This window comes from Coregonus clupeaformis, chromosome 13 (genome assembly GCF_020615455.1).
Source record: "Coregonus clupeaformis isolate EN_2021a chromosome 13, ASM2061545v1, whole genome shotgun sequence".
Taxonomy (NCBI): Eukaryota; Metazoa; Chordata; class Actinopteri; order Salmoniformes; family Salmonidae; genus Coregonus; species Coregonus clupeaformis.
In genome coordinates this window covers 5,329,450-5,348,850 of record NC_059204.1, presented here as the reverse complement: position 1 = coordinate 5,348,850, position 19,401 = coordinate 5,329,450, and the positions used below count along the sequence as shown (strand labels likewise).

At 41.2% G+C, this 19,401-nt stretch overlaps 2 protein-coding genes across 3 annotated transcripts; both read right to left on the bottom strand.

Annotated features, from left to right (window-relative positions):
• Positions 1-5,330: 5,330 nt before the first annotated feature.
• Positions 5,331-10,401, bottom strand: zgc:153990 (uncharacterized protein LOC768125 homolog). 2 transcript variants are annotated; one of them, XM_045224553.1, is made up of 5 exons: positions 10,275-10,401; positions 9,165-9,382; positions 8,392-8,919; positions 8,226-8,279; positions 5,331-6,380 (listed from the first exon to the last, which is right to left on the bottom strand). In XM_045224553.1, the coding sequence occupies exons 2-5, from the start codon at positions 9,289-9,291 to the stop codon at positions 5,938-5,940; spliced, it is 1,152 nt and encodes a 383-aa protein (XP_045080488.1). In that variant the 5' UTR covers positions 9,292-9,382; positions 10,275-10,401; the 3' UTR covers positions 5,331-5,937. The 2 variants fall into 2 exon arrangements, with proteins under 2 accessions (XP_045080488.1, XP_045080489.1); XM_045224554.1 differs by lacking the exon at positions 10,275-10,401 and adding an exon at positions 9,715-10,246.
• Positions 10,402-12,876: 2,475 nt separating this feature from the next.
• LOC123492163 (calpain small subunit 1-like) lies at positions 12,877-19,098 on the bottom strand. Its single transcript, XM_045224190.1, has 11 exons — positions 18,997-19,098; positions 18,226-18,301; positions 17,771-17,807; positions 17,547-17,639; positions 17,228-17,285; positions 16,932-16,996; positions 15,430-15,498; positions 14,540-14,618; positions 14,172-14,288; positions 13,722-13,780; positions 12,877-13,542 (listed from the first exon to the last, which is right to left on the bottom strand). The coding sequence occupies exons 2-11, from the start codon at positions 18,270-18,272 to the stop codon at positions 13,516-13,518; spliced, it is 651 nt and encodes a 216-aa protein (XP_045080125.1). The 5' UTR covers positions 18,273-18,301; positions 18,997-19,098; the 3' UTR covers positions 12,877-13,515.
• Between the last annotated feature and the right edge of the window lie 303 nt (positions 19,099-19,401).

The window sequence follows — 19,401 nt, the reverse complement described above, 5'->3', positions numbered from 1 at the left end:
TTGTTGCATGTTGCGTTTTATATTTTTATTCAGTACAAGTTATCCATTTCATCTAACATGTTCAGGGAATGCATGATGGATATTTTGCTAAATGATGTAAATTGTTTATATTTTGATGTGCAACATTTAAAAATAGGATCCAGAATAGTACTATGTGTGCGTTCGTAAATTCACTCTGGAGTGCCAGAGAGCGCTCATGTGCGTTCGTAAATTCAGAGCGTTGTCAGTTTGTAAATTCAGAGCGCACACTGGACGCTCTGGCGGAGGAGTAGGGTTGATCAGAGCGTTCTGACATCACAACGGCAGTCAAGCACCCAAGCTAACTGGCTAACTTGCTAGCTACTTCCAGACACAAATGAGAGAACACCTCACTCTGACCATTTTTCTTGCCCTAGCAGAGCGGGTTAGGCTGTTTTCATGTTATCCAGAGCGTTGGTGATTAACTGTGCTGCTGGCAACAATTTAATTGCGCTTTTTTGCCGACGTTTACTGACACCGGCCATATTCAACGGGTGTTGAGTTCGTAAATTCATCAGTTATTCTGCGCTCTGGCACACTCAAACGTGAGTGCTCTGAAATCTGAGTAGATAGCCAGAGTGAATTTACGAACGCGACCTATATCTTTTTGGCTCTTTAGAGATTCATTTGCCTGCATGTTTTTTGTGCATAATGGCCTAGGCTATGCCTATATGCTACGTAATTTACCACCTGAGGAAGTGGGAACTCAAAGCACAGCTAGATTGCTAACTCTTAATATGATTAGCTATGCAATTGATCCAACAGTAAATGTAATGTCCCACAAAAACTTTCCATTGGTAGGGTTATATAGGCTACTTGATGTATTCACCCCAAATGACTAACATCAGTAACAATAGTTTTAAACTGTCTTTCCCGCAATTACTGTACATTTTGAAATGTTGCTCAACTATCAGTATGATTGCGTTCATCAGAATGCACCTCTCCCTTCACTTTGTGTGCAAAGAGGGGAGTGAGAGTCATCAGCAAAACAGGGACAGGGCAGATACTTTCATTGCAGGAAGCAGGTTAATGCACATTACTGTTGACCAAATAATGGTTTTAGAACCAACAATTCTGCAGGAACATTGTGTAGCCTAATTACCGAAGTAAGCAATATTGCTTCGGTATGAGGATGGCAATGTCAGTGCTGATAATTTTAGGTTTTATCGACCCAGCTCTAGTTAGTGTTGTTGTCGATCAAAATGTATAGTCTACTTTGCACTCGCCTCGCTCCATTGGCAACGGCCCGATTCTCACTGGCACATGACGTGTACACACAGAGGCGAACATGTGGTTGGATTGTTTGTACAGTAGAATGTCAAAGATACGAACCTAAGAGTTACGGACTGACTGGTCAACCGAACAGGCAATATCAAACCGGGATATGCAACAACAACAAAAAAGTAAATAACATTTACCTTTGAAACATTGCCTATATGTGCTAAAGACAGTGTCTGTCTAAATCAGGGGTGTCAAACTCATTTTAGCTCAGTGGCCACATGGAGGAAAATCTATTCCCAAGTGGGCCGGACAGGAAAAATCATGGTATATATAACTTAAAAACAACAACTTCAGATTGTTTTCTTTGTTTTAATACGATCAACATACAACATAAAGCTGGAGCCTGAGGACAGTGTGTCCAAAATAGTACAAGCCCAACATCACTATTAATCATAAAACACGTCAAGTTTATTTGAAAATTCTAAAGAAAAAGAACACACAAACACACAATGCCTCAGTGATTAACAGAACTGTTTCACAGATCACAGAACTATATCAGGGTGTCATTTCTCAGGCAGAAATGTAGATAAAAATAATGAAATCCTGTTCCCCAAACAAGTGCAAGAACCACAGAGTCAAGAATAGGTTAAATATACAAATAAAATAAAATCAATTAAAAACAATAGCACATCAACATAAAAACATATAAACATAAAGCTGGAGCCTGAGGACAGTGTCCAAAAGCACAACATCACTATTAATCATAAAACACCTCAAGTTATTTGAAAGTTCTGAGGACAAAGAACACACAAACACACAATGCCTCAGTGATTCACAGAAGTATATCACAGATCACAGAACTATATCAGGGTGTCATTTCTCAGGCAGAAATGTAGATAAAAATAATGAAATCCTGTTCCCCAAACAAGTGCAAGAACCACAGAGTCAAGAATAGGCTAAATATACAAATAAAATAAAATCAATTAAAAACAATAGCACATCAACATAAAAACATATAAACATAAATCTGAAAGCGTTGCTCAAACTCCCGTAACAGTCCAGTTATTTTATCTTTGAACCGCTTCATGTCTGCCACATGTTGGGTCGCGCACAAATTTTTCAGACAGGGGAAGTGAGCTGCATCACCACCGGCAAGTTGCGTCTCCCACAATGACAGCTTCAACTTGAAAGAACGTATGCTGTCATAATACTGCGTGACAACTTTGTTGCGCCCTTGCAGCTGTTTGTTCAAGTTATTCAGGTGCTCTGTAACATCCACCATAAATGCAAGGTCCGGCATCCATTCTGCGGAATGAAATTCTAACACTGGTTTGCCCTTTTCTTCCATGAACTGTTCAATTTCTTCTCGTAAATCAAAGAAACGCCTCAGCACAGCACCTCGGCTTAACCATCTTACCTCAGTGTGGTATGGCAGGCCATAGATGTGGTATTTCTCTCTGAGAAGGCTGTCAAACTGACGGTGATTCAGGCTTCTGGATCGGATGAAATTAACAGTTTGGATGACCACCTTCATGACGTTATCCATCTTTAATGACTTGCAACACAAAGCCTCCTGGTGCAAAATACAGTGAAAAGTCAAAAAATCACGTCCTCCATTTGCAGATTGCACTTTCTCTCTGAACTTTGTCACAACGCCTGCTTTTTCCCGATCATTGAGGGCGCACCATCTGTAGCCAGGCTGACAGCGCGGGACCAGTCCACTCCGACCCTGTCCAGCGCGCCGACGAGTGCGGTAAAAATATCAGCTGCTGTCGTTGTATCTGTCATCGGCACCAACTCCACGAACTCCTCGGTGACGGTCAATGTGTCATCAACTCCGCGGATGAAAAAAATGGCCAGTTGTGCAACATCTGTAATGTCCGTGCTTTCATCAATTGCAACCGAAAACGCAATAAATGACTTTACTTTTTGCTTCAACTGGCTGTCCAAATCCACTGAAAGATCGGAAATCCTGTCTGCAACTGGGTTTCTTGTCAGGCTGATATTTGCAAAAGCCTGCCGCTTTTCAGGGCACACAATCTCCGCTGCCTTCATCATGCATGTTTTTACAAATTCACCCTCACTAAATGGTTTTGAAGCCACTGCGATTTCATTAGCAATGAGGTAGCTAGCTTTCACTGCAGCGTCACTGATGTCTCGGCTGTGAGTAAACACAGACTGCTGTTTCTTCAGACCCGCCAACAGTTCATTCACCTTCTCTCATCTCCGCTGTCCTTGAAAGTTGTCATGTTTGTCGGCATGAAGACTCACATAGTGGCGACTGAAGGTTATATTCTTTCAGCACTGCAACATGCTCTGAACACACCAAACATACAGCTTTCCCATTCAATTCCGTGATTAAATAGGATGACCATTTTTCTTGGAACACTCTGCACTCTGCGTCCACTTTTCTCTTTTTTGACAGAGACATATTGGGGCAATGAGGGTGCCAAAGCACATAATGTTAAAAGTAGAAGCCGTAATAAATATCGCGGGCAAAACAAAGTAGCTCATTGGCTGCACGTGCTTGACCTACTTGCTCTGCCCCGGTATAAAAAGTTTGCTTGCTTAACACAATTGCTATTGCGCCATCCAGTGGACGCAATTGGAACAGCAGTTTATTTTATTGAAAAATTGCAGCGCATTTTTATACTTAAAAAATATATATATATATATATATATATATATATATATATATATATATTTTTTATCATCTCGCGGGCCGGATTAAACCCGTTTGCGGGCCTAATCCGGCCCGCGGGCCGTACGTTTGACACCACTGGTCTAAATGATTAGAAAACATGTAAATATGCAATCAATATTGTCCATATGGATTTAATGGCAAGGTGCATAAAGATACGTTTGTATATATAGTGTATGTGGACACCCCTTCAAATTAGTGGATTCGGCTATTTCAGCCACACCCGTTGTTGACAGGAGTATAAAATCGAGCACACAGCCATGCGATCTCCATAGACAAACATTGGCAGTAAAATAGCCTTACTGAAGAACTCAGTGACTTTCAACATGGCACCAACGTAGGATGCCACCTTTCCAACAAGTCAGTTCCTCAAATGTCTGCCCTACTAGAGCTGCCCCAGTCAACTGTAAGTGCTGTTATTGTGAAGTGGAAAGTCTAGAAGCAACAACGGCTCAGCATCGAAGTGGTAGGCCACACAAGCTCACAGAACAGGACCACGAGTGCTGAAGCGCATAGCTACCAAGTTCTAAACTGCCTCTGGAAGCAACTTCAGCACAAGAACTGAATGCAGTGCCAACTGTAAAGTTTGTTGGAGGAGGAATAATGGTCTGGGGCTGTTTTTCATGGTTCGGGCTAGGCCCCTTAGTTCCAGTGAAGGGAAATCTTAACACTGTAGCATACAATGACATTCTAGACAATTCTGTGCTTCCAACTATGTGGCAACAGTTTGGGGAAGGCCCTTTCCTGTTTCAGCATGACAATGCCCTGTGCACAAAGCGAGGTCCATACAGAAATGGTTTGTTGAGATCGGTGTAGAAGAACTTGACTGCCCTGCACAGAGCCCTGACCTCAACCCCATCGAACACCTTTGGGATGAATTGGAACGCCGACTGTGAGCCAGGCATAATCGCCCAACCTCAGTGCCTGACCTCACTAATGCTCATGGCAGCTGCAGGGACTTGCTTCCATTCATTGTTCCAGCATCTAGTGGTAAGCCTTCCCAGAAGAGTGGAGGCTGGTATAGTAGCAAAGGGGGGCCCAACTCCATATTAATGCCCATGATTTTGGAATGAGATGTTCAGGTGTCCACATACTTTTGGTCATGTAGTGTATGATGTCATGGTTTTACTACTATCCATGGAGTTATCTACGGCGTGCGACATGGTTCAATGTGCCAATAAATAAGCACCATTTACTATTTGGTTTTTCAAATTGTCAACGTCTTGAAGCCAAAATTGGGATCATGTATACTGTGCTAATGACTTTACAAAAAATGAGTAACAGAGAGCAATGTACAATACGGCTATTTGGGTAAACAAGGCATTTGCCGCCACCTTTATGAACCTGAGGTCCTACTGTATAATGAGAGCAATTTTTAAAAAAAAGTCAGTTTACAGCAGTTCATCTTATTTATTTACATGTTCTACAATATCTCCGTACAATAGTACATAGGGAGACTACATCAACATAGTAGACAAAAGGATAATTAATTTTAAACAGTCTCACATAAAAAAGGAACATACAGAAATCAGTCCATAATCTAAAGAAGTAAGTACACCTTTTTCAAATGACGGGGCCTTATCGCTCTAACAGGTTTATCAGAACCTTAACAGGACACTTTAGAAAACATGACACATTACCTCACTTTAGAATTTGCCAAGTTTTAGAAGCTCTCTGAGCCTTAAACTAGACTCCATTTTAACGATCTGAGAAATGGGGGAAGAAACAAATAGGCTCTTAATTTGTGCAAGCAACCCCTAATTCTGCTTTGAGTTTCTGGATTTCCCTTGGAGGGATAACACACACACAGTTCATAATTTAACAATTTAGGCAGACAGTAGGGTTACTCCTATAAATACAGTAATTCGGAACACAACCCACTAGAAATGTCTGGAGTGAATGACTCAATGAAAGAAATCGAACAACCTTGTACCCAGTGTAAAGGAACACTCCCATCCAGCTCCACAGGAGGGGCAGATAGTGCAGCAACGTCTGGGCTATAGGGCCGGGCGTCCATTGAGCTTGTCATGCATGAGGGCCAGGGCCCCACTGGTGAAGTCTCGGAGTATGTGCATCGTCTCCCTCTGCAGCTGCAGCGACTCGCGCACAAACTCCTGCTGCGTCTCGGCCAGCTGCTGCACCGACTCGGACAGCAGTTCCAGGGAGCGTGACACAGTCTCCAGCGCGGTGTTGGTGGCGTGCTGCTCCTGAACGCTCAGCGAGGCGCACTGCAACATGCTCTCCCTGGCGTTCCGAGGGGGCTGGCCTGCTGTAGGTGGTGCGGTGGAGAACGATGAGGGCGAGGGCTGGGTGCCTGCGGAGGGGTGTGGGCCACCGCCACTCTCCTGGTTGTCCTCTGTGAGGCTGGACGTGTGTGAGGTGGAAGGGGGCAGCTCGTCCTGATGCTCGTCGTCTGTCTGCCCAAACTGGTTCTCAGTGTCTGGGGAAAGGCAAAAGGTGATTTTGAACTTGTGCGTGTGTTTGAGGTTACACATACCACATAGTGATGGTGGGGGGAAATCGATAGTAACATATCGTGATATAATTTTTTACGATATCGTATTGACAATATCGCAATATTTTTGCGCTAGTTGGCTGTACCTGCACCAAAACTCCAGTATATTTTATTCATAGCTTGTTCTCCATCTTTTTAAATAGGGAGCCAATTGGTTTTCAGCACTTATTTACATGACTGATCAAAAGTCATTTTCTCATGGCTCTCGTCCCTCTGCAGCAGACATACAGTGCCTTCATGAAGTATTCATACCCCTCTACTTATTCCACATATTTACAGCCTGAATTCAAAATGGATTAAATTGTTGTTTTTTGTCCTTACCCATCTACACACAATACCCCATGACAAAGTGAAAATGTTTTTAGAAATATTTGCAAATGTATTAAATTAAATACAGAAATAACTCTTAAATAAGTATTCACACCCAGAGTCAATACATGTTAATTCACTTTTGGCAGCGATTACAGCTGAGAGTCTTTCTGGGTAAGTCAGAGCTTTGCACACCTGAATTGTACAATATTTGCACATTATTAAAAAAATTATTCAAGCTCTGCCAAGTTGGTTGTTGATCATTGCTACACAGCCATTTAAGTATTGCCATAGATTTAAGTCAACTGTAACTAGGCCACTCAGGAAGATTCAATAGTCTTGGTAAGCAACTCCAGTGTTTATTTGGCCTTGTTTTAGGTTATTGTCCTGCTGAAAGGTGAATTTGTCTCGCAGTGTCTCTTGGAAAGCAGACTGAACCAGGATTTCCTCTAGGATTTTGCATCTGCGTAGCTCTATTCCATTTCTTTTTATCCTAAAAAAAAAACTCCCTAGTCCTTGCCGATGTCAAGCATACCCATAACATGATGCAGCCACCACCATGCTTGAAAATATGAAGTGGTACTCAGTGATGTGTTGTTTGCCTCAAACATAAGGCTTTGTATTCAGGACATAAAAGTTAATTTCTTTGCCACATTTTTTTGCAGTTTCACTTTAGTGCCTTATTGCAAACAGGATGCATGTTTTGGAATATTTGTATTCAGTACAGGCTTCCGTTTCACTCTAATTTAGGTTAGTATTGTGGAGTAACTACAATGTTGTTGATCCATCCTCCATTTTCTCCTATCACAGCCATCAAACTAACTGTTGCTTGTTTTATTTTTACCCATCTACCAATAGGTGCCCTTCTTTACGAGAAACTGGAAAACCTCCCTGGTCTTTGTGGTTGAATCTATTTCAAATTCACTGCTCAACTGAGGTACCTTACAGATAATTGTATGTGTGGGGTAGAGACGAGGTAGTAATTCAAAAATCATGTTAAACACTTTCACTCAGTGAGTCCATGCAACTTATTTAGTGACTTCAGACATTTCAGCTTTTCATTTTTAATAAAATGTGTAAACACTTCTAAAACCATAATTCCACTTGAAATGATGGGGTATTGAGTATAGGCCAGAGACAAAATCTCAATTTAATCCATTTAAAATTCAGGCTGTAAATACAATGTGGAAAAAGTCAAGGGGTGTGAATACTTTCTGAAGGCACTGTATGGTGAGCAAAATGTTTGGAACATCGAATCACAATACATATTGTATCGGCACCTAAGTATCGCGATATCGTATCGTGAGGTCCCTGGCAATTCCCAGCCCTTAAACCACACATCAGGCAGTATTTCACAAGCGTATTTCTAGTACTGAGACACCACATCAGACCCTATAGACAAATAGACAGAGTTGAATGTTGGGTCAACGCGCCACACTGCATGCATGTAAATACACTTACCTTCACCAGTGGGTATCTCATACTGCATTTCATAAGAGGGATGTGACGAATCTCCTGCAACAGAAAATCTAATATTTGAATATGCACCCTCGATAACACCTTGAAAGGTATGTGGTGTATAAATTGAACAACCCAGACCCTTCCAGTTTCAAAGTAGATAACTCACTGGACGAGCCGCTGTAGTTTGCCATAGAATGGTCGTCTTTGGGTTGAACCGGGGGTATGGGTGTGTGGCCAGGGCCCGGCATCCCCATGGAAAAGGACATGGGCATGGCCGAGGAAAGCGTGGAGGGTGGTGGCATCGAGACGTCTATTCCTTCATTGGGGTAACTGTGTATCCCCGCCATGTCCTCTTCCTCGTCCTCCTCCTCTGGTCCTTCATCATCATCTCCCTCCTTGAAAGCCCCATAATGGAGACCTGGCACCCGGCTTCGCTTCCCATCCAGCTCCAAGATCTGATGTACAATGTTCTCTGTGGGGCTGAGGTCGCGGGACAGCCGCGAGTTGATCCCCTTGAAGTTGGCCCCCGACCGCATGGCGGCCACCTTACGCTTGGTGTCGCACTTGAGGTCGGACCATTTCTTGATGATCTCGATGACCTCGCGCTGGCTCTCGCCGATCTCATTCACACTGGCCGTGATCTCCGCCCACACGCGCTTCTTCACATCCGTTGGTACACCGCGGTTAAACTTCCCTGTAAGAGTCAGAGGGACAATTAATAAGAAAAGGATCAGATGCTGTGGTTCGGGTGGCCATACATACTGGTGTCTAAGAGGAGCCGGTACTCGAGCATAAGACAAGTTACTGTGCACCTGCAAAATTTAAGCATGACCACGTGCCTAAATTCTGAAATGGAACACTGGCATGAGCCTTGGATGACAAAAAAATTCTGAAATCATCACATCAACATAAAGTGCTGCAGGGTACAGAGGTACATACCAACAACGATGTGCCGATTCTTCTTCACTTCATCCAGGAGGATGTGGACCTCACTGAAGGTAAAGCGAGCTTTTCTCTTTTTGAACCGCGTGACACTGTCCTCATTGAAGAAGTGCGAGGCAGACATCTTCCAAGATGCCTCTTATCTCTCTGGTGGTCTGCTTCTTTCTCTCTGGTCTCGGCCTTCACTCCTCCTAGTAGGGATACTACTAGCTCTTCTGGAGCCAAAAATATAACCCATAATAATACATCACTGGACCTCTATCAAATACACAACAGCATACAACTAAAATGAAACATTTGATAAACTGAATACAAATATCAGATTACAAAATATAACATGAATGAAAATAATTTGAGAAATTGTTGATTGATAATATAAGGTGGATAAAATGAAGGGAAAAAAAAATAAAAAAATCAGCAAGTGCGTCTAAATTCAGGTACAGTAAAGTGTGTCCGCGAATGAACGTCTGTACTCATTAGCTAGTTAATTGCATTCAATTTGGTTCCCCCAATCACAACATTGCATGACAGAATCATGAATACAAACCTCGCACCCTATACTTGTACAGCTGTCTGACAGTCTAGCGCAATCCCTTTGTTGACCAGTCATCAGCCTGTCTTGCCAAGAAGATAGACGCAACCCGAGTATCATCGTCATTGAATTTAGCTATACAGCAGTCAGTGCTCTCTTGATTTAGTTCGGCATACGGGCTAGACTGCTAGCTAGCTACATTAGTTGACGTTAACTTACCCGTACCAAAAAATATACGTGTTAGTTAACTAGCTATAGCTAACTAGGATGTTATTAGCTATGCGATAGCGGTGAAAACGTGTAGTAACTATGCCATATGGTAACAGATATTAGCACTTTTTAAACACACAATGCCTCAACATCGAAAATGCCGTTACTGCTCATTGTTCACATTTTGGGCGTTTTTTTTTCGTAAGCTAGCTAGCTAATGTTAGCTAGTCTGTCACGTCTTAACAAAATTGTAACTAGCAAACGTTTGCGCACGCATTGTCGCCTCTTCATTCATTTTACGAGACTGAAAAATACCACCAAAATAGGCTCGATATTTGTAATATTACTATGCATTATAGTTTTACCTTTTGAGGGAAAGAAAGGTTGTGATTTCTGCGATTAGTCCGAAAACTTCGTAGTTAGCTAGCTAGCCACAGTCCGATGTCTCGCGCTAGTTTGTACGCAAGCTCAGTACGTGGTTTTTCTTTTATGAGAAAGAAGTCCCCGGACTGACCACAATGCGCGAGCTAGGGCGCTGTTGAAATCATACGCTCAAAGGACAAAAGCACGGAATCACTTGAAATAAACTTACCCAAGCACCTAAAAAAATATTATTTTATTATAAATGTAACTAATAATCTTTTAATCATAGTGAAGAAACAGTGGTCATGCTGAAGTTTACCACGACAGGTAGCAGACACACAGACAGGTGCTTGATTTGATACACATCTGGCCTATTATTTTTATATATATACAGCTGCGGGAAAAATTAAGAGACCACTGCAAAATTATCAGTTTCTCTGGTTTTACTATTTATAGGTATGTGTTTGGGTAAAAATAACAGTTTTGTTTTATTCTATAAACTACTGACAACATTCATTCTCCCAAATTCCAAATAGAAATATTGTAATTTAGAGCATTTATTTGTATAAAATAACAAAAAATATGCATTGTTGTCAGACCTCGAATAATGCAAAGAAAATAAGTTCATGTTAATTTTTAAACAACACAATACTAATGTTTTAACTCAGGAAGAGTTCAGAAATCAATATTTGGTGGAATAACCCTGATTTTCAATCACAGCTTTCATGAGTCTTGGCATGCTCTCCACCAGTCTTTCACGTTTGATGTTGGGTGACTTTATGCCACTCCTGGCGCAAAAATTCAAGCTTTGTTTGATGGCTTGTGACCATCCATCTTCCTCTTGATCACATTCCAGAAGTTTTCAATGGTGTTCAGGTCTGGAGATTGGGCTGGCCATGACAGGGTCTTGTTCTGGTGGTCCTCCATCCACACCTTGATTGACCTGGCTGTGTGGCATGGCGCATTGTCCTGCTGGAAAAACCAATCCTCAGAGTTGGGGAACAATGTCAGAGCAAAAGGAAGCAAGTTTTCTTCCAGGACAACCTTGTACGTGGCTTGATTCATGCGTCCTTCACAAAGACAAATCTGCCCAATTCCAGCCTTGCTGAAGCACCCCGAGATCATCACCGATCCTCCACCAAATTTCACAGTGGGTGCGAGACACTGTGGCTTGTAGGCCTCTCCAGGTCTCCGTCAAACCATTAGACGACCAGGTGTTGGGCAAAGCTGAAAATTGGACTCATCAGAGAAGATGACCTTACTCCAGTCCTCTACGGTCCAATCCTTATGGTCTTTTGCAAACCTCAGCCTGGCTCTTCTTTGCTTCTCATTGATGAAGGGCTTTTTTCTATCTTTGCACGACTTTAGCCCTGCCCCTAGGAGCCTGTTCCGAACCGTCCTCGCCGTGCACTTCACCCCAGCTGCCGTTTGCCATTCTTTTTGTAGGTCACTTGATGTCATCCTACAGTTGTTGAGTGACATTCGAATAAGTTGGCGGTCATCCCAGTCAGTAGAGTCGTTTTCGCCCTCTGCCGGTCTGTAGCTTTGTTGTCCCCAATGTCTGCTGCTTGACCTTGTTCTTATGAACCGCCGTCTTTGAAATTTTAAGGATGGAAGCAACCTGACGCTCACTGTATCCCTCTGCCAGTAAAGCCAGAATTTAACCCTTATTTTCCTCACTATTAGCACTGTTTTTGCCATCCAGCTGGTCCTATTGCAAGAGGATAGTGATGACCACAGCAGTGGTTTTTATACTTTTCCTTGTTAAATAAGATTTGGTTCATGTGATCACCTAATCAGTACCTAACTCAGTAGAATGAGGTGTACCTGTCTTGGAATTCAACAGACACTGGAATGGAATGGCTGTCATACATGTAGAGATGCTGATTTAAGAAAAATGTGCAGTGGTCTCTTAATTTTTTCCACAGCTGTATATATATATATATACACACATTTATCAATCCAGCCATCGGGTACATGCATCAACCAATGGCATCAACCCTTATTCCCACAGCATGGGTGAAACAAAGCCCTTACAAAATGATTGAATGTTACACATCCAGGACATCTACTCGAAACGAAGGCCCGCAGCATCATCAACGACCCCACACACCCAAGCCATGAGCTGTTCACTCCCTTACTGTCGGGCAGACGGTATCGGAGAATGAGGTCTGATACCAACTGGTTCATAGACAGTTTACCTGCAAGCCGTCAGACTGCTGAACACTTGAACTGGATTGACCACCTATACTGACTCTCTGCACCTTAGCACATACATTCATGCTACCAGACATGTTATTGCTAAATACTGTACCATTTCTAAACACTTTCCCCCAAGCCCTCAAAACACATGTAAATATTGGACTATAAATTGTGCCTTCCTGTATTATACTTATGCTAAAATGCAAATTCTATTCCACTTAGCCATTGACTTTATGTTCGTATTATCTTTTCTTATTGTTGTTGTTGCATTGTTGAGAAGGAATCTGCAAGTAAACATTTCATTGGACAGGGTATACCATGTGTATCCTGTGCATATGACTAATACAACTTGAAAACTTTGTAGATGAGTAGGCTTAAGGTGTTTAAATAACACAAGCACTATATTGTTAAGATTACTTTAATTCCATACAAAATATGACACTGGTCATTTCAAAGACAGTAACAGTTCAGTGACTTATGGCAACAGTTACCAAATCCTTAAATGGTATCTGTTGGTTTCATGAAGCAATGGCACAAACCACATTTTTCTTGTTAGACATGAAAACTAACATTGTGCTGGCGTTATTATGTGTAGCTACATCATGTATGTGTCACAGTTATAGACTATTTCAGAACTGGCTTAAAAATGATTGGTAAATGATTACCATTTGAGAGCTATTGAAAAGATAAGACGGCCATAACCTGTGTAGAGGTTTTCTTGAATTCAAAAGGAAAACAAGCAGATACTCTTGGTTGAGTGCAAGACCAGCATTGGCATCGAGTGGCCCAGAGGTTCTCAATGTCAGCCCATAGAACCACTGTGTGTGCAGGTTTTTGTTCCCACGTTAGTCTACAACTCCCCTTTTGTTGTATGAGATAATGCTGTATTCACATTGGGTAGGTTGCAAATAATGTAGGGAAACCTGCATACACTGGGGGACTGGTTGACTGGCACAGGGGGTCCATGGAGTGGTCTAAAGCAGAGCATAAAGTAGAGAGAAATGGAGTGGTTTTGTAAACACCTGTAGGCATTTCCTATGCTCAGGAGTACATGGTCAACTGGAGCCACTGCAAAGAAACAGAAGAAAACAATTGTTTGACATCAACCCTGTACAATGGTGGGTTTTGACCTCTTGTGTGATAGTCATCGGCATCACTGTACAATATGTTCCTAAAGTAGCTTTACTAGGCTAATTACATTCATAAAACCATCTCATTGGTACAGCTTGTAAGTGTGACATGCTTACCTCTTGAACGTTGACCTTGATGGTTCCATTGTTATCCTTGTCTAAGGTGTTGAAGGCACCTGAATCAGGAAGATGCAACTTTTAGAGAAAACTACTTTGAGAAAAAAAAGAAACCTGCACACTGCTCTTGATAGTATCACTGCTCTTTAATAAGCTTTACATATCGACCTCAAGGCCTTCGCCTTCTCATCTAATTCAACTGTTACCATGCACCTGCAAAAAAGATAGATCAGATGTGCGAGTGCCTTTTGAATAGAGAAAACAACTTTGGCAATAAAATATTCCAATGACTATGTACCCTATTATTTTCAAAGGAGTACCATTAGTTGTGCTGAAACACGTGGCAAAAGGTTAACGCATATGTTTTTTTTTTATATCTAAACCCTATACAGAGCTAAAATAACCCTTGACATGATGATGATATGGGGAAGAGCAGGGAATCAGACTTACGGCACATAGCGTCCAGTCTCACAAGGCAGCCAATGTAGTTGTCAAAGTCCATGTTCCCATTCTCATCGCTGTATCTGCGTATGATCATCTGGAACAGCTGGTCGTTGAGGGGGAAGCCTGTGTCCAAACCATAGACACACATATTTAGATTTTATCTATATCCTTGGTCAAAACTGAAATGCTGATATCTAAACCTTTAACTATGAAGCTGGAAACAACAGAGGATTGCTGGCTCAAACACCACTTAAGAAGTTTTGACATTCAAAATGTATTCATATCCCAGTGCAATGTTTTAAGAACATATGAGCTGTAAAAAGTGTCTGCCAAACAGCGATATAAATATTTCTGTGCTGTATGATATCTCTAACCTGCAGCCCTGAAAGCGTTGGGCAGCTCATCTGCACCAATAACCCCAGAGCCATCAGTGTCATAAGTCTTATACAAACCCTGAAAAAACAACAAAAGAAAAACCTTTATTTTGAGATACATTTATATGTAGTAGGGGTGTAACGATTCGTTTTAACAACGATTCGATTTGTATCACGATTCGTGGTTGTCGATACGATTCAAGGACGATATTGGTTCATTTAGAACGATCCGAAACGATTCAGTGACTTGAAATCGATTCAGTAACCTTTTAGCCAAAAATTCAACCAGTGTGACTGAAATAAATACCTGGATACTGGACAGCGCAGGTGAAGTTTCCTAGATTCCTGTTTCTTGTAAGGACCGCAATGGTGGCTTGATAATTTCTCGCTCGTCGGCTTCTCCTCTGTCGTCCGCCATGCTATGTTTTGTTGTCTTTGCGCCTTTGCGCTGCTGCTGGCGCGGGGCGATGACGTCACGGATAGGCAGACTGAATCGAGTAATGTTTAAAGCCTTTATCATTAAAAGTGCTAAGAAAAAACATCCATATAAAGTCTGACGTGCTTAAATCCAATGGGTTATTTCCTAGTATCGATACAATCGATTTATTAAATTTTAAAATGATGTTAGATTGATATATGTTGTCCAAAAGGCCAACTCGCCGAGCACAGATCGATGTAGTTGGATCATAGGTATATAAATCGATACATCGATGTAGTAGATGGATCGTTACACCCCAATATGTAGTATAATACATCTATGATAACATTTCCATGGTTACACATTATCATACATTCTAATAGTGCTAATACTCTCAAACTACTTTATTATTAAAATCAAGAAATAATGAGACAAATAGATTTGACCAAGCTGGTGGAAATGAAATACTCACCTGCCATTTCTTGATATTGTTCCAGAGGTGTTTGAACTCATGAAATCCGAGCTTCCCAGTGCTGTCACTCTGCAACAGCGTTAAGGTTCACAAAAACCTGACACATACAGTGCTTTCGTAAAGTATTCAGACCCCTTCACTTTTTCCACATTTTGTTAAGTTACAGCCTTATTCTAAAATGGATTTAAAAAATGTTTTTCCTCATCAATCTACACACAATACCCCATAAAGACAAAGCAAAAACAGCTTTAGCAATTTTTGCAAATTTATTGCAAATAAAAAACCAGCAAAGCACCCCCACACCATAACACCTCCTCCTCCATGCTTTACGGTGGGAAATACAAATGCGGAGATCCTCCGTTCACCCACACCACGTCTCACAAAGATACAGTGGTTGGAACCAAAAATCTCCAATTTGGACTCCAGACCAAAGGACACATTTTCCCCGGTCTAATGTCCATTGCTCGTGTTTCTTGGCCCAAGCAAGTCTCTTCTTCTTATTGGTGTCCTTTAGTAGTGGTTTCTTTGCAGCAATTTGATCATGAAAGGCCTGATTCACACAGTGTCCTCTGAACAGTTGATGTTGAGATGTGTCTGTTACTTGAACTCTGTGGTGCATATATTTGGGCTGCAATTTCTGAGGCTGGTAACTCTAATGAACTTATCCTCTGCAGCAGAGGTAACTCTGGGTCTTCCATTCCTGTGGCGGTTCTCATGAGACCCAGTTTCATCATAGCGCTTGATGGTTTTTGCAACTGCACTTGAAGAAACTTTCAAAGTTCTTGAAATGTTCCGTATTGACTGACCTTCATGTCTTAAAGTAATGATGGACTGTCATTTCTCTTTGCTTACTTGAGCTGTTCTTGCCCTAATATGGACTTGGTCTTTTACCAAATAGGTCTATCTTCTGTATAAATATATACATTTGCAAACGTATTGTATTGTGTCTAGATTGATAAGGGGAAAAAAACAGTTTCATCAATTTAATAAGGCAGTTACGTAACAAAATGTGGAACAAGTGAAGGGGTCAATACCTTCCGAATGCACTGTATGTTTATAACAATACAACATACATCCATATTTCTTATACCAGTCATTTCCTTTTAAAATCAGTGAAGGGAAGTGAACAAGTGCACACTTTGGTAGGATGGATAGAATTTGGCCAGTCATAGAAAATGTCTAAGAACAAGGGGGAGGTTATGGACAACCCATGTTTCCCAAAGGTTTAAGTAAATTAAAAATAATCCATCAGAGTTATTATATTATGGATATGTTAATGTACCTAAACACTTGGGAAAAATGTCCATGACCTTCCACCTTGTTATTAAACCTTTTTTTATGGCTATGTCTGAATTCTCTCCATCCTTATGGCACCAAGTTCTGGAAATTATATTTTTGTATCAACATTAGATGTATTGTATGATGTTGGTACAAAAGTATAAATGTGCCATACCCACTGGACCCTGACCCCCGCCACAAACAGGTCATGACAGGAAGGATACATCCATGACTGCCACCATGCTCCTGCAGGACTCTATGCTAAACCCGTCTGTCTTCAGGTCACCATCTGAAATTAAAAAGCAGCCAGGTCACTCAGAGTATCATCCCCTTACTCGCTCACAAAGACAAATATCAGCCTCACTAAGAAATTCATCAAGAATATTACATCTCAAACATGGCTTTCTGAGATAGAAAGGGGTTGTCAATAAACAAGCCTACGTAGACTTGCTTAAAGCACGCAAGCATGTACATACACAGGCAGAGCCACACAAATAGACAGAATAGAAGCCTGACTTACGTTTGGAAATAATTCTGTTCAGGATGTTCATCAGTTCGGTGGGGCTCACCTCCATGTCCTGAAGGAAAAGTTATTCAGTTTAATTATTCTCAACATCGAAGCATAACATGCATAATGCGTCTATTCACAGTATTCAATAGTGAATTTGAGCCATTAAATGAAGATCATACTGCACCAAAGGCATTTCAGCAGTCACAGTGCCTTTTTAATGGCAATGTGAATGATTGCCACAAGGTGTTTACTTTTACAGAGGTACTATGAAGGTTAACCAGAATAGGTATGTGGTGAGGGAGTAGTGGCAGAGAAATATCGTACTCACATCTCCAGCCAACTGCTGGAAGACTTTGCGAAACTGTTTTTCCTCACCACTCTCATTCTGCTCTGCGTACGCAAGTGGCCTTCGTGGTGCGGGCTGCAGGATAACAACGTTAGGAAATTAGGCATTTATAGTTCAGGTTACTACTATCCGTAACAAATTTACATTTTCAGCGATACTGTGTTTTCTGGTGATAACTTAAATGATAAAATAGCAATGCCACTCACTGGGTCAGAGGGCACAAAAGCAGCTGGATCAATATTGCTGCAGGGGACACAGGGGAGATGAATAGGTTAGTCACTGGGTATCATTCCTAAGAGTGATAGCTATGCAGAGATATAAAGGCATTGATTGACTTGGCCAGTGGTAATAGCTGCAGTTATTACTAGCTGAAGAATCATGCTCCTGTCCAACATAGCTTGAACGAGTAACATATTGTATTCTCTCTTGATTCCAAACTGATTAAAACGGCACAGTGATAATATATTATCCATACCTGAAAGTCTATGCAATGATAGAACCAATTTAAGCAGTGCCAAAGTCCTAAGATTAGACTACTTTCATTTACCTTGCACCCACACAACCCAAAAAGCGCCAGAAAACTCCTGTGGTGAACATTGTTTATACATTATAAGCGCAAATGGTTTAGAAGAGGTCCTTAATACTACAGCCAGATCCTTACCTTACAACATCAAGAATGCCACCAATGAGTCTTTTGGCCAGAAACATCTTCAATCAATTTAATTTAATTTGTCAACCTGTAGAAGGGAGAAAAAAAAAACATTAAAAACGTATTCCTTTCTAAAGTAGTTTGAAATAGCACTAATTATTAATTAATAGTCATAAACAGCCATAATGGGAATCATATGGCAATTTAAAGAATAACGGAAGCCTACAGTGCAGGCTAATGACTCAGTGTTGACACATGGAGGTCACGCCCACTGCAAATATTTCACCCAACGACGCCTTGCCAATTTTAACGTTTCCAAATTGGCTGGTCTGCTTAAAAAGTAAATTTTTCCTAAATTAGATAACTCAGCAAATGATATATATTTTTTTATGTTAAACCTACGACAGCTAGTTAGAGATGGCTAATTAGCCGACCAGAATAATGTAGCCAGCTAAATTAACGTTAGCTTACAAACTATGACAGCTAATGTAGGTTGGACAAATGCCTGGTAGCCACACAACATCAATGCTACGAATGTATTTTCTAGGATGGATTTCGGTTTTAAAAAATGGATGGCCTTTTTTGCAAGCCTACAAACCAGCTAATTAGCTAGCTTGCCTGGACAGGGAGCAGCTAACGTTACTTAGCAGTGCACTAATCTACTGTTAGTAGGAATGCTGACGTTACTGGTTGCAGGCAAATCATATATTAGCAAACGAGGCTAACACTATTATAACATCTACTTAATCACGAGTATTCAACATGTTAGGGGTTGCTTCTTACCAAGACTTGGTGGTGCCAGTGAGTGAACTTCTAAAGAGAAAGGATGTTACGCAAATGAACCAAGTTAGTAAACGCCCCCTGACGCTGTCAATCAAACTCGCTAGATGGGTCCCCCCGACCCTGAGTGGATAATGAAAAGAAAAGGGATGTCTTTACCGCCAAGTTTAACTTGACCACAAGTAGAACATCTTTGCCACAATCCCGATTGAACCACAAATTAAATACTATCATATGTAACATGTGTGTATGGTTATCTGTACAAAAAGATGAAAAACTAAAAATTATGAAGAACAATGGAACATGTAATATTCATATGTGTTAGCATACTGAATTGTAATTGGATGCATTATACTGTCATATCATACTGTGCTATGATTGGTTAAGACCACCCAGGTGGTGAGGTCA

Bases quoted from the DNA above. Each gene is read 5' to 3' on its own strand.
- zgc:153990 (XM_045224553.1), bottom strand. From the start codon at position 9,291: ATGTCTGCCTCGCACTTCTTCAATGAGGACAGTGTCACGCGGTTCAAA. The intron at 8,920-9,164 runs GTATGTACCTCT...TGACTCTTACAG, and splicing joins GAATCGGCACATCGTTGTTG to GGAAGTTTAACCGCGGTGTA. The intron at 6,381-8,225 runs GTAAGTGTATTT...GCCTTTCCCCAG, and splicing joins TGAGATACCCACTGGTGAAG to ACACTGAGAACCAGTTTGGG.
- LOC123492163 (XM_045224190.1), bottom strand. From the start codon at position 18,272: ATGTTTCTGGCCAAAAGACTCATTGGTGGCATTCTTGATGTTGTAAG. The intron at 17,808-18,225 runs GTAAGGATCTGG...TGTCCCCTGCAG, and splicing joins GGCATTCTTGATGTTGTAAG to CAATATTGATCCAGCTGCTT. The intron at 13,781-14,171 runs GTAAGTCTGATT...TTCCTGATTCAG, and splicing joins GAGACTGGACGCTATGTGCC to GTGCCTTCAACACCTTAGAC.